The 21,628-nt window shown below is 36.3% G+C and overlaps 2 protein-coding genes across 2 annotated transcripts in view; one reads left to right on the forward strand and one right to left on the reverse strand.

The window, feature by feature from the left end:
* The window catches only part of LOC136800301 (small subunit processome component 20 homolog), a 53,615-nt gene extending 36,635 nt beyond the window's left edge, over window positions 1-16,980 (forward strand). Inside the window, exons 25-34 of the mRNA XM_067056929.1 lie at window positions 467-681; window positions 1,401-1,656; window positions 2,384-2,608; window positions 4,720-4,873; window positions 5,404-5,552; window positions 6,914-6,985; window positions 7,563-7,790; window positions 8,433-8,556; window positions 16,281-16,426; window positions 16,706-16,980. Coding sequence (XP_066913030.1) covers window positions 467-488 — 22 coding nt within the window. The 3' untranslated portion in view covers window positions 489-681; window positions 1,401-1,656; window positions 2,384-2,608; ... (5 more) ...; window positions 16,281-16,426; window positions 16,706-16,980. The remainder of the gene's footprint in view (window positions 1-466; window positions 682-1,400; window positions 1,657-2,383; window positions 2,609-4,719; window positions 4,874-5,403; window positions 5,553-6,913; window positions 6,986-7,562; window positions 7,791-8,432; window positions 8,557-16,280; window positions 16,427-16,705) is intronic.
* Window positions 16,981-19,088: 2,108 nt separating this feature from the next.
* LOC136800279 (substance-K receptor-like) lies at window positions 19,089-21,175 on the reverse strand. The gene is made up of 2 exons (XM_067056899.1): window positions 20,580-21,175; window positions 19,089-20,480 (listed from the first exon to the last, which is right to left on the reverse strand). The coding sequence occupies exon 2, from the start codon at window positions 20,454-20,456 to the stop codon at window positions 19,395-19,397; it is 1,062 nt and encodes a 353-aa protein (XP_066913000.1). The 5' UTR covers window positions 20,457-20,480; window positions 20,580-21,175; the 3' UTR covers window positions 19,089-19,394.
* Between the last annotated feature and the right edge of the window lie 453 nt (window positions 21,176-21,628).

The following is a 21,628-nucleotide window of genomic DNA, read 5'->3' on the forward strand; positions in this document are numbered from 1 at the left end:
TTTGGGGCCTGGGGACGATTGAAAAATTAAGATAAAAACACCCCCAGGTATTCACCCAAGGAACAAGTGTACCAAATTTCAGCCAAAACGGACAAAGTATATTTGCTACCTAATACTAAATATTTGAAATGTTACAATTGGGCCTTCTAATAACGGGAAAATCTGAAGTTGAGCCCAGTGCGGTGCGCACGTTCGACTATCACTCAAATGTGTCCTTAATTTAATGGTGCCTTTAGTTAGCAATGCCATATACCGCAACTCCAAATTTCCTAAACTCGAACAAATTTGTATTCCCCATGCGTGCTCGAGTTATTATGGAAACTGGACTGTATTTTTCCTTGTATTTCTAAAGCTGGAGACAGAGATATTGATTGATAGCATAAAAGGTGAATTAGGAGCCTTTGGATTGCCTTTGGCTTAACTTTAAGGTAAAAAAAAAGAACGCTTTTCACTTTGTTTTTTCCAGGCAACGGCATTACCTTTGCTGAAAGCCATCCTGATGCGCCGTTTAGCAAGCAAAGAAATAGCAGACACTATGGATAAAATAGAGGAACTTTCCATTCGAGATGACGACAACTCGATCCGGGCGCAATGCCGTCAACTCATGATGACCTACCTCATTGAATATCCCCTTGGAAAGAAAATGAGCAAACACTTCGATTTTTACATCTCTAATTTATCGTGAGTTAAAATGAATTCGGTTTCAGTTAGGCTTTTCCACTTTTTCCCTTTCATTTGCGAGTTTATACATCTGCGTTTTTCTGCGACGGGAATTGTTCGGGTTTGATTTGGCTAGATCCTGATCACTGAGGACGACGGTAAATCAACTCTTTCACCGTCATTAATTTTGTGGGTTTAAAACTGTGGGTCATTCTAAATCGCCGTCCTCAAAAGTGCAAATACATAAACTTGCTAAAAAAATCTAGTAACCTCGGAATTTTTACATAATGGATAATCAGAATGACACACAATCCTTGAAATGGAAGTGTACTGGTATATCTCGATCAGCCAATAAGTTACCGCTTTATCATCAGTGATCTAAAACTGCTTTTCACGATCATTTTCAGAATTCACACCGTATTAGTGATACGTGTATAACTTTTGTTAAAACAGATCACAAATCTTTGTGGGACCTTTTTGAAAATCCTTTACTCAAAAGCTTAAACGCTGGAGTACTCGAACAAGACAACTAGTCTCTTCAGTTATCAATGCCTTATAAACTTTTTTACTCCATATCTCGAAACTTCCTTAACTAGAACATAATTTTCCGTGCCGTGCGTGTTCGAGATATAGAGACTTTGCTGTATAGGTAGAGGTTTAAATAGTTCTTGTCCATTGGAACATATTAAACACTAAACTAAACTTCTCTTTTTCAATTTTACTTCTTATTGATTTTTCAGGTATGAGGAGGAAACAGGACGTATATCATCTTTAGAAATGTTCGCTGTCATGTTCAACAAGTTCCCCTTTACAGTTCTTCAAGAATATTCCACTTATTTCTTCATTCCACTCGTCATGATGCTGATTAATGATGAGTCAGCACTTTGTAAAAAGATGGCAGCTTCAGCTGTGAAGTTGTTGATCACTAAACTAGGCGCTGGTTCACCTCGCAATGATTTGTTTGATATCACACTCAATTGGAGTAAACAAAATAAGGTTTGAAAAACATCACATTTTCGTTTCGAAGTCGTTCGCCAACTAGCCGAACGTGCGCCAACTACCGTAAGTTGGTCTAATATCGACATCCCTTCTTTAGAGACAAGAATAATATAAAAGCTTGAATCACTGATTGAAAAAGGATTATTCCTCTCTGACCACTAAGCAAAGAAAAACAGTTTCAACCTTTCTATATCAATTTCAGCTGATAAAAAGGGTGTCGGAATTAGAGGAGGGGTGTCGATATTAGACCAAGTTACGGTAGCCGGGATAAATGTCGACTTCTCGATATAATAACTTGAACAGGATGCTTTTTTATAAATCGGTTCTGACATTTACATGAAAAACACCAAACTAAGTCATAGAATGGTATAATAAGTTTTATCTAAAGTTTTATAGTTTTTGAGAAGTTGGCTCGTATACAAAACCGTCCGCCAACCGGCCTAATGACTCTAGAGTTTTCATAATGATGCTTGTGTATTCATCTAAAGAAATCATTTAAAAACGTTATAGGCATCCTCTTTACTATAAAAAGTAACCTTATAAATTGAATGTATATTATTGTTAAGGTGGGCAGAAAAGAAAAAGTATGCTGTCAAAAAACCGAGAGGAGTAGGGAAAGATTTAGTATTTCGACTCATTTTACACTTACCCTTTTCTGTCGACTTTTCGGGCCTTAGGTCTCCAATATGGATTAGAAAAAAAACTCTCAGCATTTCATCTTTAGGTGCAGTTACGTCAAGTTGCCATGCAACTCTTTGGAACTTTTGTCGATGTCGAGCAAGACACCTTCAATAATGACAATTTTAAAACGAGGCTAGATCAAATGGTACCCATTCTCCTTAAAACAATTCAAGATGGTGTCAAAGCAGATCAAGATGATGACGAATCAAGCGAGGATGAAAGTGAGGCTGAAGATAATGAGAATGAGGCTGAAAACAATATAAACGAGGTTCAAAATTGTTTGTCTTGTTCGTGACGAAGGATTTCTCATTATATAAATGAGTGTTTTACTTTGGGTTGTTTCATATAATTTCCATAAGGGGCAGGGGGGGGATTCGACAAACCTTTTATCAAAACGTGTGGTTTTCCCCTGGAAAATGGCAAAATTTAAAACCATTGGAAAAATTTGTCTTCATACTTTAGTGGACAAACTAAGATAAGTCATTCACCCCGTGGAAATTTTAGAGTAACTTTTTACCTCCTGGAAAAATAAGACTTCCTTAGACCCCCTGGAAATTCTTCTTCAGGTTACCTCCTGAAAATGCTCGTCCAACGCATGGCGCTCTAGATTTAGAACGCCATGGTCCAACCCCTTGTATGTAAAATGGAATGACCCATAGAATTAAGAGATAATTCTCAACTTCAGTTGAGCTAGAATCTGAGAATGTCTGTCTGTCTGTCTGTCTGTGTGCCTGTCTGTGTGTCTGTCACCCAAAACTTTGGGGCAGGCTGGAGACTTCAAAAATGGTCCGATTTGGCTGAAATTTTGCACACTTGATCCTTGGGCAAATCCCTGGGAGTGATTTTTTCATTTTTTCAAAATTTTAATTTTTGGGGCCTGGGGACGAGTTTTTCGCCAAAACGAGGCTAAAACTTTGGGGCAGGCTGGAGACTTCAAAAATGGTCCGTTTTGGCTGAAATTTTGCACACTTGATCAGGGTGTCTACGGGACCTTGAAAACCTTGAAAACCTTGAAAACCTTGAAAACCTTGAAAATGAACCACCCAACCTTGAAAACCTTGAAAACTATCAATTTTCTGGGAAAAACCTTGAAAACCTTGAAAAGTCGTTAAAAACCTTGAAAAACACCATCCAGTCATTCGAAAAATAAGAATAACTAAAAAACTGCCTGCGGCGCTAAACCTTTATAACATTTAGAGAATTCCATATTTCCCTGTTTCTGTTGCGATTCTGTCGCAACAAATGCAACATATTCTTTTATCATTAGCTGAGTTTTTGTCACTAATTTTCCGTTTGCATGAGCCCTAAGAAATCGACTGTTCCCCAATTTTCAAATCGCTTCAGGGCGTCTTGGAATAATGGCCGTTCATCAATAAAATTTCGAGGACACCTTAAAACAACTTTTTGGCAATTGATTTTTGTAAAAAATAAATAAAAAACAAGGCGTCTTTAGCGATTTGAAAGAGTCAAAATCAAAATTTTCTCTCGGTCGGCGCAAACCATGGTTGCGCCTCCTCGGTCACTGTAAACAATTGGTTTGCTTCTAATTCTTTATTTCTACAGTTGGAAGACTATGGAGTTGGAGTATTTCTTTTTGTGGTATTGTTCAAAAAGTATCAAAAAACCTTGAAAAGTACCAAAGTTTTTGCCAAAAAACCTTGAAAAACCATTTAAAAATGACCAAAAAAACCTTGAAAACCTTGAAAATCCTGAAAAAAAATCCGTAGACACCCTGTTGATCCTTGGGCAAATCCCTGGGAGTGATTTTTTCATTTTTTCAAAATTTTAATTTTTGGGGCCTGGGGACGAGTTTTTCGCCAAAACGAGGCTAAAACTTTGGGGTAGGCTGGAGACTTCAAAAATGGTCTGTTTTGGCTGAAATTTTGCACACTTGATCCTTGGGCAAATCCCTGGGAGTGTTTTTTTCATTTTTTCAAAATTTTAATTTTTGGGGCCTGGGGACGAGTTTTTCGCCAAAACGAGGCTAAAACTTTGGGGCAGGCTGGAGACTTCAAAAATGGTCCGATTGGGCTGAAAATTTGCACACTTGATCCTTGGGCAAATCCCTGGGGGTGATTTTTTCATTTTTTCAAATTTTTAATTTTTGGGGCCTGGGGACGAGTTTTTCGCCAAAACGAGGCTAAAACCCAAAATGCTATAATTTTTCTTAAGCCATTAAGTTTACAATTGGGCCTACGAATGATTTCAAAGATACTGAAGTTGAGCCAGTGCGGTTAGCACGTTCGACAGTAGTAACATACTTTCTGAAATTTCACTTGTATTTAACGATTTAAGTGCACGAAAAACCATAAAGCATGAAGGTGTGTTTCATGTCAGGACCACCATGAATTTTATTTTTTGGAATTTTTAAATTTGCAGGACTCAGAGGATCATGATGGCGCTGTTCAAATAAAAAAGTTACCCATGAACGACAAGTGTTTATACAACACCCTAACTTGCGTTGGAAAGATATTCACGAAAATACCAGGAATTTTCACCACGGGTGCTGATTACAAAATCAATGAATTTTTAGGTTAGATTTTCTCTAACATGACAATGTCTTTGAAACGTGACTTTATCTAAAACGAGGATATTTAAGGATTTTTCTAGACTCTTCCTTGAACGTCTATTATTTGAATTCGTCTTCAAATTGAGCTAATCCCCAGTCCACGTCAAGGAGAAATCTGCTTTAAGTACTCTCCTTTGTCTTGTAAGGCCAATATCACCCTGGAGTACCCTGGGTTACACATCACAGATATCTTATATAAAACACTAGAAAGAGCTTTTCCTACCCTAGTTGAAGCAAAACGATTCGCCTCTTAGATGAAGTGTTATCACAATTTAGCTTGCGAGTTTTTTTTTGATTTTTTGATCAAGAAACTTTAAAGTCATTGCAGTGTCAAAAGAGTTGTCAAAACCAAGGCTTCTACTGTGATCTACTGTAACATACAAAGCAAAGATGGCGGATTATTTTGCTTCACCTGCCGTTTATTGGGAAATACAGAGTAGCTCTATCTAAGATATTTGATATGTAACTTGAATTATCCTCAATCTCTTTTTCAGCTGCAATCACCGAGTTACTGTTGCACTCTCATGCGTGGGTGCGTTTATCTTCTTCACAACTCTTTGCTGTCTATTTTTCTTCAATCCCTGTGGAGGAGATCTCCAACACTTCATCAAATAGTTATTTGAGCATCGATACACAAGCCAAGGTATGTGAGTCAGCAGCCAGCACACGGCGTTGTTTTAAACATTGTTTCAACGTCCATCAATCTCTATGAGCTTGTAAATGTCGAAGGGACATTTGCTTGACGCTTTTTATTGTTAATCTGATGACAAAGACGCCATCGTTTCTACTAATACCAATATCTCTCTAAAGCAATACTGTGAAATCGATTTAGACATTTGTATTCTCAAAGAGCATGCGCCGTGCAGAGAAGAATCTGGATCTGCTCGGATTAGCCATGGGTTGGATGATGTACTATTCATAGTTAGATTTCAATAAAACTACTTTACCTGAACTAATTTTCGCGTGAACTAATATTCGCGGTCGAAAAAAAAAATCGGAAAAATTGCATTTCGCGGGTTTTAATTTTCGCGATTTTGCCCTTTTTTTGGACAAATTTCTTTCATTCTCCTAAGAATTTTCCAAATTTTTCGATAAAATTGGGAAGAATTGTATTTGGCGAGTTCAAAACGCTAAAATTAATTTCCACGAAAATTAGTTCCAATAATAGCTTAAAGCAGGGATATGTTATAGCGTAGCTGGATAACGCACATTTGAAAAAGCCTTGTTCTATCTCTGTCCCTGACATTAAAATTTGATATGAAATTAAACTTTTTTAATTACAAATTCGTGAAATTTGGATTTCTTTTTAGCCAATGATTCTGCTGCTGCATTTATTGTTCACGATTAAAAACTTTTAATTATCAAGAGGGTCTGTAAAGCATTGGTGAATGACAATTTAAAAAAATGAAAAACATTGTTTTCATTAGTAAAGTTATAAGAAATTTCTTCTGTAAGATTATGAATAGCTCTTTTTCATTTGAAATACCGCGCTACACCGCGGGGTGCCTCACTTTCTAACTGATATTTTCAGATAGCAAGTCGGTATGTCTGATTATGGAAAAAAATTCAAGTCAATTGAAACAATATTTGTCAAAATATTTACATCCGAAATTTTTATAGAGAAATCATGAAAGCTTCTCAAATTCATAACACACGCTGATAAAATTAGATTTCATTTACAAAGAAGCTTTTGGGGTATCTTTTGCAAATATTATTTTCATGAAAAGCGGGAACATCATAGCAAAATATATGCAAACGTACTGCATGAATACTTTGTCTGCTTCATTTTTCTTATAAAAACAGAACACTCAAGGGGACAGAGATGGATTTCTATTATGAACAGTTTACAATAGAAAAGACAAAGAAGCAATCCGCTAAGGAATTCTCGTCCTTCATCCAGCTACGCTATAACATATCCCTGCTTAAAGAAAGATACACATGGATCAGGAAAGAGTTCAATTTTGTCATTGTCTGAAATATATTAATGAACCTTTTTTTGCACAGGTCAAGGATTTGTGCTTGATCTTTTACGAACAATTGAAAGATGACCAGTTAACCAAAGAAATTGCCGACCAGGTAAGGCTATAATTATTCAGGTCCTCTTGAGTTGAGTTCAGCGACCGTGGCATGAAGGTAGAGCATCCAGTTACGGTGCACAAGTTGTGGATTCAATCCCCAGCCGGGTCATACCAAAGATTCCCAAAAATGGTATTTGATGCCTCTTTGATGCTCAGCAAATAAAGAGACGGATTGAGGGTAATTGGAGAAATCCAGGGAAAGGAGTAGTGCACTCGCCTACCTTAGGGTAGACAGCTATACGAAAAGGGAGCCTTCGGGTCGCCTTCGACTGCGGTCGCAAACTTCCTTACTTCTTGAGTTGACTCGACATGATCAAAAATTCTTTAAACATTGCTCGGATGGTTATTTTCCAAAGGACTATCGTAATATTTGTACAATGCTTGAATGAATAGGCTAAGTTTTGAGGTACGGTCAAATTCTAAAAGGCTACCATATTTCCTGAAATAAGCCATCTCGGTGCTTCATGGTCGTGGGTCCATTTCGCAATGCCGTTTAAAAGATATTACAAATTTAAAACTTACCGGCAATCAAATTGCCATCATTATATGACATATTTTATTGACGTTTTTTACAGGCTACAAAAAATTTGATATATTTGTTCAAAATTGTCAAATATTTGAATGTGGGCGAACTAAACAGCAAAGCGGTCAGTAACAACAATGCTATAGGAGACACAGAAATTCTGCACGATGACGAGGAAATACAAAACCCAAAGAAGAATATTACTATCAAAGTCCTTATCGTTAAAATGACTCGATTGGCTACTTTCGAAGCGCTAAAGAAAATCAAAGAGAGTGTCAAGGTGACTTTTTTCGTTTCTTCTAATACCATCCAATATTCGTTTACTTTGTGGATTTTTTCTTTCCACTGTCATATTTTATACTTTTGCGCTTGTCATTTGCCTAATTGTGGTTCTATTTTCAGGGGGACTGGAAATGAGTTTGCAAGGAAAATCTGTTCTCGATAAGCGGCTTTTTTAGACTTTCTCTAAAACAAACCAAGCGAATTCGCGCCAAAGCTGCATGCCATAGAGTGATATTTCCCTGGGCCTCTGCGGAAAGTTCAAACTATTTTTAAAATTCGAATGGGTCAAACTAAATAAACGTTACTTTATTATAACTTCAATGCAAACGTATCATACAAATTTCGAAGAGTTCTCTTATCCTTGTGCTTTCGATACTGTTGTCGAAAAGAATCTTCCTTGCATTTTTGTTAATCGGTCTACTCGAAAACAGTCCGCGCCGCTAAGAACTGATAAGTGTATTTAGATTCGCTTATATGAAAGGAAATCAACTTTGCAACTTGCACAGTTACAAATAGACTTGAAATATATGATGTATTTCCAATCAAAATAGAGTTTCGAATGAATTATAAAGGGATCGAATTAAGAAGAATTCGTTGTCTTTATTTCAATTGTTTTTCTCCCTCTCTTTCCGTTCACTAGCGTACATGTGTATTCCGATGGATAGCAGCCGTCTGTCTTGATAGTGACCACCAACAACTGTTGCCACACCTACCAGATCTGCTGAAACCACTTTACCGTGAAATATCCAACGCCCAAAAGGAAGGTCAGTAGGAATTTGAGTTTCTTCTTTCAAATCCTCTTTCACAGAGGATGCTCGCTCCTGTATTGAGCTTTTTCAGAAAAAAATTGAATGTGGGGGTGGAGGATATAACAATTTTCAGTGATTTACCCCCCGGACAAGCATCAGTTGACCCCCCGGACAAGGCAAATTTTGATGATTTTTCGCTACCCCGTGGACAATATATCCTTCACCCCCCCCCATGTACGGACATTTTCTGGAAGAGCTCATTGAGTGATCTAAGAGTTGTCTCATTAAAACCGTCTTGGCAATACTGACACACAGTTTTTGGATCAATTGCATTAATCAAGCGTGAAGCACTAGGTAACAAGGCCAGCGCACTTTCACCTCATCTCTGGTATTATCATGCAATTGATAGCTAGCACAGTTACCGACAGGCTTTACGAATATCTGTCTACCCTATTCATCTCACAATCCATGGGTTGGCCCAGGCGAAGATACATCCACTTGCTCGTGCAGTTTCTTATAGTAGTTGCACACCCTTATTACCCGTGACATCTTTTATGCGACGTAACCAAACCTGTTCCATTTCAAAGAACGAAGTATTTAAAGAGTTTTCGCGAGGGGGGTTTCTGCTAAGGCAGAGGAAAAGTTTTACTTCTTGAGGGTGAAATATGCTTAACGTATTCTTACTTTTTTAGACTTGACTTTTTTTACAAACATGAGAAATGATCAATTTGAGAGTTTTGGGCTTTGGAATGAACATTTGGAGCTAAAAGTACATTTCTGCCTCAAAGTTTAAATTCAAGTCTAACAAAGGAAGCAGTTTTTTCTGTTAACCAAATACAAAATGACTGAATTCTTATCAAATCTGAGAAACTCACCCTAGAGGGTATTCTTAGGGTATTCTAACGATTTGGGCAATTTTCACCCTAAGTTCTTATAGAAGATATTCTTAATAAAAAGCGTGTATATGATAAATACGATTATCGTTACGGGATTTTGTTTGTACATACTGACTAAAATTTGTTCCCCTGCATTACTTTTTGCTTTATTTCTACTATGTCTGAATTAGTCGTCTAGCTTGCTAGACTACTCTACTGTGTAATATTATATGGATGAAATTTCTGATCGAAAATCCAAAAGCTTTATTTCTTTTTCTGATCAGGAAAAGAAAGTTAAAACACTGCAAACTTTGAGTAAAAAAAATGATGAAAAAGCATATTTCTGAAGGTTTTAATCTAGATTTATCTTTTGAATCAGTTGTAATCAGTTGTTTGTTTATAATGACTTCAATGATAACATGAAAGGGACAATGATGAAACGCATCCTCTCCTCATCATTCAAAACGAGGGAAACTACAATTTTCTTAATTCTTAATGTCAAGCTCGACGAAATTGTCCAATTATCTGAAAAACCCCGAAGTGTCACGTATACTAAAACCATGTATTATGACAAAATCTGCGCGCTTGGCAGACGATTTTGGAAAAAAGAGCGTAGGCGTAGCTTACTGGCTAATCTGGTTAATCTCAGAAATGTGTCTGGATTCATTTTTTGCGGAAACTAGCAAAACATTTATTATCCAATGGTTCTTATAGGGAGTGTTCATGAAGCATCTACTAAAGGGGAGGATTTTAGGGGGGGGGGGGCGAAATTATTTTGCCACCCTAAGAGGGAGGATTCCAGATTTTTTTTCTATCTTTAGGATGATTTTGAAATTTTTGTTGTTGCTTTAAGAGAAAACCTAGAAGTAACCTTAAAACAGACCTGTTTTAGGCGATTTAGAAGGGTTAAATCTCCTGTTGGCGCTAACCATGATGGTGTCTATTCCTTTCAAAATGGAGCCGCGGCCCAAACACCAAATAACTCGAAAAGTTAAAAGCTAAGAAAAAACTCGAGTTATCATTTTTTATGATGGCGTCATAATAACGTAACAGAACTGAAATTATGACGCCACATACAAAATAACTTGGAAAAATAACTCTGCAAAAAAAGTTCGGGAAAAAATAACTCGGGAAATCCAGGCCCCTCGGAATTCGGAATTTGGGATTCGCAAGATCTCGGAACGTATTCAAAAGGCTCCCAGTTAGTCCAAAGAGTAATTTAGATGACACATGACGCTCAATGAAACAATTCTGTCTAAAAATAATTTTTTATCTGGTGGTAGTTATTTCTCAGGTCAGAGGGAAATGGCCTACGATTTTTGAAAACTTGACAATTAATGATATAGCTTCTGGCCAATTTGGTTCAAAGCATATATTTTCCAAAAGTAATTTAAATGACACCTGATCCGCATTGGAACAATTCTGCTTAAAAAATGACTATAATACTTAAAATGACTTTATTTTTATCCAGAATGAGAAAATATTTTTGACTTTAACTGTTTGTAATGGTCTGACGATTTCAAGGCAAGGTATTGGTAGGTGGTTTGTGTTGGATGAATTGTTATTTTCTTTTGTTTCCTTTGGATCGGGAATTTTTTTTGGTATCCTTAAGGGGGGTTCAAATTTTTTTTTGTGATTTTAGAAAAATCCTCCAAGCCCTCTTTATGAGCAAGCACTCCCGAAGAAGGCATGGATAGCCTCAGCCTTTCAATCGCATTTTTTCTCATAGTTTTGCTTTTGGATATGATAAGAATGATAAGAAACTGAATGACGATCTTGTGAATAACTATCATCGGCATCTAATGACTGACAAGAAAATAAATATAAATGGAACATGAGCCAAGGGTATTGATTTTTCGTGATAAATTTTTATTAAGATGCAAAAACCACTGGATCATCATTATTCAATTAAATGAGATTGTTAATCAACGGATTGACCAGTGAGTATAATTGTCATATAATTTGACTCAATTTAATTTTGTTCGCCTTTCTTTTGAATGGAGGGGAAAGTAAAGACAAAAATGACGCTCTAGTTTGAGCTCTATAAAAGCAAGGTAATCGATAAAATGACTTCAAATAAAGTTTCAAGCAAGAAGACTTTCTCCGTAATATAAACTGCTTTTCTTTTTTAAACAATTAAACGAAATAAAACGAATTGTCGTATAACGATTTGCATTTACTTTCGATAAGGCGCAACATCAGTTCACAACATGAGCTTTCTACAAGCGTCATTCAAAATCTTGTTTTTTTGGATGGTTTATTCATCGCGTGTTGGGAACGCTTACACGTTGCTACCATGTTTCTCAGAGAGGAATGTTACCATCATTCCGTATTTAGACTTTTCTGGTGAATTTCCTGAAAATCTTAGAATATATTTGGATAAGGAGTACAAAGGATATTGCAGTAAAATAATTTACTTGGTTCAGTATTTATTGGACACGCCCTGTTTCACAGTCTGGGTATTTTCTCCAATACAAAGTCGAGTAATACGCATGAGCGAAGAAAATTATATAAACTTTCTCGAAACTGAATTCCAAGCAATTGGCAAAACAGATAGCAGCGATGTTTTAAGAGTTTTGTCGAATATACCACGAAGCAATGGTGGCATCAATCAGACTTTGTTTTTTCTGTCCTTTTATGTCAATTTTGCTACAGACAGTGAACAATCAGTTGTTGATGAAGTTAAAAATCTTTACGAAAGTAAATATTGTGACATTATTATGTGGTGTTCCTTCTTGAGTTTTTGTCTTCCGAACACAAGACATAGCATACGATCTGATACTGGTCAACACAAATTCAATCCACACTTACATCAAATCTTTGTAGACCTCATGCACAACCCAAACTATGATTGGCGTGAGAGATATAAACGATATAGAAGCACCTGTGGAATTACCAAAAACATACACGTTTATTTTTGGCATTTTAGACCAATAAAAGTATATCGACGTTTTTACTATTATATAGAGGATTACATTACAGAACTTTTACCGAATACAACCCTTCATCTGATTGAAATACCAGGATACCGGTCTGCAGTTGATCGAACCACATACTCAGCAGTGCATCAAAATAATAATCAGATCTACCAATTGTTTGGTAGATCTGATTACCAACAAATCAAAGATTGGTACAAAAAGAATGCAGAAAAAACAGATATCGATATCCACATCCACATGTATGATCACACAACTCGCTTTCCCATCAAAGAAGGAGATAACACAATCCATGTCATCTTCAACAACAACATTACCGAGTCTCCTCTTCTCGAAAATGAGAAAATACAGATCTGGGAAGAAGATTATTTGAACCCTTTTTTCTTCAAAATGCTCATTGAAATGATAGACTCTTTTAGATGTTTATGAAAGGTCACCTTGTGAACCTGCAATGGAATCTCTTTACGACCTCACTTAACGAGTTGCTCCCGATGATAGTTCCAAATACAATTTTATAATGAACTACGATTTATTTATAGCGCGGGTACAACACGACGTCTCTCGACTGTAAGAGATTGAATAAAACGTTGCATCGACTGAGAACGATTTACTTGGAAGATACATAACGTCTTATCGATACTGAACGATATACCAATGTATCTTTAGTTTTAATGATATTTTTGTAACTACCACATTTCTTTTTTTATGTATTCATTTTATTAAGGAAACTTCAAATATGTTCCCAAATCTGGGGTTTGGAGTTTATAGAATAATTTCAATGGCTTTGCGTTTGCTTAAAATTACAATTTATAACTGGCAAATAACAAAAATCAGAGAAAATTAATCGATACGAAATTTAATCGACTGGAACATGATTTTTGAAATTTAACATATATATATTATTTTTAGGAGTAGATTTAACAAAATATTATTTTGTTTTTATTTTGTACTTTACGCTGCTAAATATATTTTAACGGCACTTTTTGGTGAAAATAAATTATTTTCGTCCTTTTTTTATTGACCCTTTTCATTCTTGATGTTTTTACAGAACAGGCAAAAACACAATTAAAACTTGTTCTCTCGGGAATATTTGAGTCAATAGAATCTGAATGAAAATGAAAAAGATGGAGAAAGATGATAGCTTCGTTAAACATAAAACAAACTGAAGTGCTTTTTCCAAATGAAATCTAAATCACATTTCAATCACCGGCCATTATTGAATAGTAGTCTTGATTGTAAATGACATTATATTAGCTATCACTGTTTATTCTAGAAATTTTGTTGGCTGTTGATGATATAATGTCATTTACAATCAAGACTACTACTTTAAGCGTACAAACTTTTGCGAGCAGAAACTATCGCGATTTTCGTGAATTTTGGCCCTTTTCGCGAAAGTCAATGTCTTTAAGAATTCTAGGAAGGGCCATTCGCGAAACTTTATGCTCAATTCAATTCAGCATTGCGGACGAAGTAAAACTCAGAATAAAAACATACTGGTTTAAAATATTTCGCTCTCTCTTAGAGCATCTTCAGTTTTTTTGAATAACAAAGACGTTTAACAATTATATTTAACGACGCTAGAACGGCATTACAATGACTTCTTCAGTTTTTGACGTCACGGAACATCTGGTACACTTCTTTCGCGTATCCGTGGCAGTCTTTGTCGAGACCTGATGGAGCCAGAGTTTGGAGTCTGCACATCCATTTATCTTCGGCTCGTTCTCTTTCTGCGGAGGATGAAAAGTCACTTTCTAGGATCATCACCTCAAGGTCAGCAAAGGAGTGGTCGCGATGGAAATGTTCTGCCAACTCTGAATTTTTCGGTCTCTTTCCAATGTCGTAGCGGTGCTTTGAAAAACGCGTTGACAAGGCTTCTCCTGTGTGACCAACGTACAACTTGTCATGGATCTTGCATCTGGCTGCATACACAACGTTCTTCGTTTTGCAGCTACCACCATTGGTTACACGTTTAGTGATACCATTGTGAGTGATTTCTGACTGGGTGACAATGTTCGGGCATAGCTTGCATAGCTTGCATTACACGGGCATAGCTTGCTTCTTCGTCAAAACTTCAACATCGTCAAAAACGACATCACCTTATCCACCGTCTTCCCTTCAACTCCAACAGTCGCCTTCCGCCGCCGAAAAACAATCGCCAACAAAATCGTGCGAAATGATATCTTGGAAAGACCACCACGTCAAAACACCACGAAACCGTGTGGTAAATGCAAGCTATGCCCGAACATTGTCACCCAGTCAGAAATCACTCACAATGGTATCACTAAACGTGTAACCAATGGTGGTAGCTGCAAAACGAAGAACGTTGTGTATGCAGCCAGATGCAAGATCCATGACAAGTTGTACGTTGGTCACACAGGAGAAGCCTTGTCAACGCGTTTTTCAAAGCACCGCTACGACATTGGAAAGAGACCGAAAAATTCAGAGTTGGCAGAACATTTCCATCACGACCACTCCTTTGCTGACCTTGAGGTGATGATCCTAGAAAGTGACTTTTCATCCTCCGCAGAAAGAGAACGAGCCGAAGATAAATGGATGTGCAGACTCCAAACTCTGGCTCCATCAGGTCTCAACAAAGACTGCCACGGATACGCGAAAGAAGTGTACCAGATGTTCCGTGACGTCAAAAACTGAAGAAGTCATTGTAATGCCGTTCTAGCGTCGTTAAATATAATTGTTAAACGTCTTTGTTATTCAAAAAAACTGAAACTTTATGCTCGCGAAAAATTTTTGACAAAATAGAAAATCTGTAAAACTTCATACTTTGAATAAAATGCAATTTTTATGTCACTTTTTAGCCTGTTAAAAGACAAATAAGTCAAAGGACAAATGTTTCAAGCCAATCCAAGATGTCCCTCTAGGTCATTTTTTCATGTGAAAATTCTCAATTTTACGTCTTGATTCGCGAAAGTTTTTGCTCGCGAAAAATATTTTTCCGTTAAATTCGCGATTTTTCGTCCTCGCGAAAGTTTCTGTTAGCGAAAGTTTGTACGCCTAAAGTATTCAATAATAGCAAAACCTGGCAAAACATCTAAAAATCGAAAACCTGGGCTCTAAACATTCGAAAAAGTTGCAAAGTAATTCGTGATATGCATCGATGCAATGTCTTCTAACATCACATCACAGACCCAACTGCTGATTGGTTGTAAATGACGTAAAATCAGTCAGTACGTCACTTTCAACCAATCAACTGTTGGGTCCGTGGAAGACATTGCAATGCTGCATATCATGAATTGCGTAGAAAAAAAACGGGTGACGTCTAGTATAGGCTACTTAAACCTCGCTATAGTAATCCTTCCTTTAAGCAGGGATTAAAATTTGGCCTATTCAATCAAGATTTAAAGCCAGGTTAACCAGGTCTGGGTCGCCATGAAAAAGTGCTGACCTTGCAACAACGCCCCCGCAGTATTAAAATGAATCATAAATCAGGACTAATAAAACAAAAATTAAACTGAATATTAAGACTAATTTGACCAGATTTCGATCTTTAGAGAGTGAAAAAGTTGAAATTTTGCTCTTTTTCCGACCCTTATTGGGAGTGTTATTTAAAAAAAAATTTTCCAACCCTTACAAGGACTTCAGGTTCAAAAATGAGGGGGAGGCTCATAACGCGAAGATTCCATGGATGAAATTTAAAAGATAATGTGTGTGTGTGTCTACAGTTTCTACAGAATCTCTTAAGATTGACAAAATTGTCCTCTGAAAGTGCCCTCTGACTAGGTTTATTGTCTTGGTCGAAGTTAGCGATAATAAGATTACAAAAACCAGGTGACAAAATTTGGTGTTTCTGTTTAAAATTTAAAGTTTTTAAGACTCTCTAAGGATCATTTGTGCCAAATTTCATGCTTTTATCACCATTTGTATGTAAGTATTTTTGTACTAACAGACCTCACTATTTGTCTCTTTTCAGAATCTGACTTGGTCAAACTGGCACATGAAGTGTTAGAGCTGATAAGAGGACAATTCGATAAACAAACTTTTGCAGAGGTTTATGCCAAAGTACAGAAAATGGCGCATGAGAAACGAGACTCTAGAAAACGAAAACTTGCAGTGGAGGTAAATTTACTTAACTTTTATAAGAACAATTTTTAAGAACACGAGACTCGATTTTAGCAAAACATAAATTTTGACGAAAGAAATTTTGAGAACAGTGTGAGACGCTGGAAGGTTTCTGGAATTCTGTTCATTGTTTGAACCTTGATTTAATGAGTGAGTGAAAAAAATAATACAAAGTTTAAAAAGAACATCTTAAAAATATTAAAGTTGCTAGTTTAACTCTCGAAACCCTTGATTTAACATGTTTTCCTAATTCTAAAGTTTTTTGCTTTTCCTTAGGCTGTCAAAGAACCTGAAAAGTTTGCAGCACGAAAGCAAAAATTGAATCTGGCCAAGAGGGAACAGAAAAAACGAAAATTATACGAACGAAAACCGGAACTAAAATTCAAAAAGATTCGAAGTCAAAAGGCAACAGACGAATAGGTTATATAATTTTTACAACTTTTTTATTCGAATTTTCATATGGTTTTATAAGAAAATTTAGACTTCGACGCTTGTTTGTGGGGGTCGAAATTATATATTTTTTATCTGAAATATCTAGCTAGACTTTAAAATTAACCTACTTTTTTTTAAATACTGATTCCAAAAAAGAGAAACAGAAATGTAAGGGGGATACTGCTAAGGTATTAACTTCTTTTGGGGTCGGGGTCCCAGTGGGCCTTTGACATAGGGGTGTAATTATCGTCAGCTATATGAAGGGAATTAAAGGTTTTATTTTTACATAAATTTTTACATACATACATACACCCCCTCTTGAAGCAAATGCGATACCACTCTCATTTAAAAACAAAACCTTTAACAGTGTTGAAAATTCGTTTTTTTTTCTTCCAAATCAATATTCATTTTGAGCCAGCGAAAAAATATAGAGACCTTATAAAAAAACCACCTACTAAGTCTAAATGAAATCGTAATGACGAGTTTTTCTTCCTATGAACTTTTTCGGACTTAGTCCATTTCGATCAAATGACAAGGATTATGTCACATTTATTGTCACATGATCAATTATGCACCAAATCGTCTGTCTTATTATTGTCGCATGTTTAATCATTCGATCAATCAACCAATCATCTGGTTTATTGTCACGTGATTAATCATCCAACCAACCACCTGGCTTATTAAAACCAAGGTAAGAATCTTTTTCCTCTTTCCAGTATAACGTTTTAGAACGTTAAGGCCGGTGTAACCGTAAATCCTTACTCCCCGGAAAAAATCACTCCCTCAGTTATAATTTCCCGGGAAAAAATGAACCCCGGAGTAATAATTACCTGAGAAATTATTACTCCCCCATGGAAAAAATTACTCCCCTTCAAATTGCAAATTTAATTGCTCTAATTAGGGGGGAGTGTTATTTTCCCAGTAAATTATGACTCCCTGGTGAATTCCGGCTATTGCATATTCGAATTAGCCTTTTTATTTCAAGAATTATTTCAAAATAAAGAAAACAGTGTTGCAGTGTCAAGATGTAGCCAGGTTTTTAGAATATCTTTCAATTTTCTAACCCAAGCAAATCGCACTCAAGAAAAAAGTTTAAATTCAATTTAAATGTCAAAATAACAGTAAAAGTTTCCATATTGTTTTTGTTATTTATTCATGATAAACAGGAAAAAAGATTAGGAAACCGAATGTTGATCGTGATCTATGCCAGTTTTTTGGTATAGTATTAGGGGAGTAAAAATTTCCCGAAGGGAGTCATTATTTTCGCGTAAATTTATACTCCCGGAAGTAATAATTTCCTGGGAAAAGATTACTGGGGAGTAATTATTTCCCAGTAAATAATGACTGGAGAGTATAAATTTTGGGGAGTAAGATTTTACTGTGACACCGGTCTCCACTTGCGTGCGCTGCGATTGTACTTTTTTGAGCTAAGCTACCACGTTATTGATCAAAAGAAGAATGAAGCAACTCCATTGGCGCGATCTGACGTAACGGTTGAAAAAGATGAAACGTGTTCAACTGTTTTTACGAACATTTTTATGACGTAACTTTTTTCCAAGCAAAAAGGGTTGAAGCCATGGTTGAAGCCAAAAGGTGCGATTGCAACGCGTGCAAGTGGAGGCCGGCGTTTAATCTGGTGCATTGTAAGTATTGTTTTCAGATCTCAAGTGACATACGCTAATCAAAGTAATAGCTGGTATCCACTTTCGCGCGAAATGGGTGACAGTTTTTTCCCCAACCTTTTTTGCCTAAATAAAAGATTACGTCATAAAAATGTTTCGCGCAAACAAAAAAAAAGCTACGTCAATTTTGACCAATGGAATTGCTTTATTTTTTAACCGACCAATGACCTTACAAAATTTTCGCTAATTTTGCGCGAAAGTGGAGACCGGGCCCTGACCCACAGAGAAAGGTAAGATTCAATGACCATGTTCCCATCGTTCCCATCTACCCCTAAAGTCAGTGATCAAACCTCTTCCGTCTCAGACGGATTTCCCTCTCAATTTTTGTCAAAGTTTTCCATCTCAGTCAGAAATGGTTATTTAGCGAGAACTAGTGATTCTATTCTCTAGAATAATTCCATCAAAGTTTTAAAAATTGGATTTCAAGCATGTTTTGTATATACGTTGTATATACATAGTATGACGTTCATATATTTTTATTTTTCAACCTATTTTAGATAGATGTATATTTTCTCTGTATCATACATGCATGCATCATCAGGCATTTTAAGAACATTCTGAGTTGTTTTAATTAATAAATTTTAGTGCCTTTTTAGCCAATCTAGGGGTTAAAAAATCTGAAAATTTTCTGACCGTCGGCCCCAACCATGGTGGGGCCTGCAGGTGTCACTGTATACCAAATTATCTCTATCAAAAAATTTCCGTCTCGCAGAAAAAAACTGCTTTGACCACTGTAAACTAAATGTAGCCATTCTATTGGTTAGAAGTGACGTAAAACTCAAATGTAACCAATAGAATGGCTTCATTTAATTTTGGAGCGAAACGAAACCGTAGTTTTTGAACGTGGTCTTTTAAACATTTGATACGTTCTTTTCCTCTTTCCAGCATAACATTTTGGAACGCTTATTTGGTATCTCGCAGTTATTGTTCCCAGCTCTTGACATACCAAATGAGGTAGTGAATGATGATAATACAGTTTTCCGGAACTTGTGGTGTAACTTAGCGTAGATCAGCACGTTGCAAAACGTATTGGAGCACAGCAAACAAGTAAAAAACGAGTTTAGATAGACTAGCGTTGGGTTCACCATAATCCCTGCATTCTTAGGCATCAACCAGCTTATAGTATAGATTATATGAAACAACTCTCTTGGGAATACAGTCACTATAAATACCAATGCTACCATAAATAACATCTTCATCACGTGATTATTCTCATGATGACGTAATTGTTTCTGGAACATACTCTGCAGTGACTCCTTTTCGTACAATTCGCGTCGGATGATTATTGAAGTCGCCATAAACACACTCAAATATAAACAAACCCGGAAAAGACTGAAGATTAATTTTGGGTAACCGTATTCCGGAACTGACACTCTTGGCACCCGGCATGCATACGCTCCTTTATACGGAACAACCTCGGAAAATGCAAGGTAGGGTGTTTCCATTAAGACTGCAATTAAAGCTATTCCAGCAACGAGCCATCGTACATGTTTCTTCTTAGGTGGGTCCCTAAACGGCATTTTTAAAGCGATTCCGCGATCTATGTTAATTACCATAATGATGCCACAGGAAATGGATGAGAATACACGCCATGTTAGTGGAAACAATTTACATCCGATTATCCCGAAATGCCATTCCCTATTATGTGTCAATTGTAGGTAGATGAATAAAATCGGGTTTGTAAAACTGGCGCATAAATCCGAGAAAGCTAAACAAAAGATGAGTGTTTGTAAGTGTTTCAGTCGTGTGTTTTCTAACCGGAAGTATAGACAAACCATTAAATTGCCGATCACCCCGATGAGGAGAACAAAAACATAAATGATGGTGATAATGTAATCGATTATGTGTATTTGATGACCATTTTGTTGTTGATTGGGTATTGGAGTCGACCGAGTGGTTGTATTGTTAAGCATATCTCTTTCTTATTTTGCAATGACCTGTGTCGTAGAGTATTGTTTGTGATTGATGTTGCAGAGTGCTCAATGAAACCAGAGCCAAGTAAAATATTATAAGATATCTTTCATCACAACCCTGACCCGTGTCGTATTTTTTTTTCGTTCACGTTTAGGTTCTATCTGTATGTAGCTCTGAAATTTGCTCTTGCAATATCTTTTTTTCTACTGTCACTTAGTAATCAAGACAGTTTATGATGTTTTTTTTAATACAAGTTATTCTTTTCGACGACGCTTTAGTTGGTGTTATGTTAACCAAGCAACGATTATCTTCCAAAGATTCGACCCATTCCAGCTTTCAAAGTCTCCGAAATTCGATTATTGTGAAGATCATTTCTATCGATTTTGTGTCTCTCCAAAACAACAACCTAAAAACCACTAAAATTGTCAACAATATCTCGACCACAAAATTTGAAATATTTTTTCAGGTCTCTGTTTGTTTTTAAACCGTCGTTTCTCTTCTGCTTTTAATGATGATCTTCTCAAATCTTGCTCCCTGAAATGTCTTCTTTTGTTCTTTGAGATTACATGGAATAATCGTTTTTATTTTTCCATCACATATTCTTCCAATATATCCCGCTATCTTTACTGTTGTTTCTCACTCAATCTCTAGTAAGCAAAACAGAGTAAAAAAATTGAGTCGAGAAAGATAACACGATAGAAAAGTTAGAGAACACGGCTAACCTCAGCAAGGTTTCCAGACATTAGACAAATTGTAATAGTCATAACAAAAAAAATGCAGTTACTTTTTTCTGGAAAACATAATATTTCAGTTTATATATATTCAGGTTATATAAATAAAGTAGAAAATCCAATTCTCATCTTAGGTGCCAATCCTGTTAGTTCCAATCAACAAAATGTTTTAAAAACAAACCAAGACGATTGAACCAATAAAACCATTGTTATTGGCGGCAGCTAAAACGAAAGCAGAATTTAATCAGTACTATATCAACATATATAACCTTCAAATATTTAATGAACCAACACATTTTTTACTTTGGTAGTCATGTTAGTGTCTTAGCAAAAAAGAGCTAACAGTAGAAACATATTAGCTTATTGTCGACGAAGACTCTTCAAAAAAGACTTTTGATTATTTTTCCGTTTTGTTTCTCCAACCATATGGCACCAAGAAA

This window comes from Clytia hemisphaerica, unplaced genomic scaffold, assembly GCF_902728285.1.
Source record: "Clytia hemisphaerica strain Z4C2 unplaced genomic scaffold, Clytia hemisphaerica genome assembly, whole genome shotgun sequence".
NCBI classification, from domain to species: domain Eukaryota; kingdom Metazoa; phylum Cnidaria; class Hydrozoa; order Leptothecata; family Clytiidae; genus Clytia; species Clytia hemisphaerica.

What these genes read in the sequence shown, in the direction of transcription:
- LOC136800279 (XM_067056899.1), bottom strand. Translation starts at nt 20,456, where the DNA reads ATGCTTAACAATACAACCACTCGGTCGACTCCAATACCCAATCAACAA.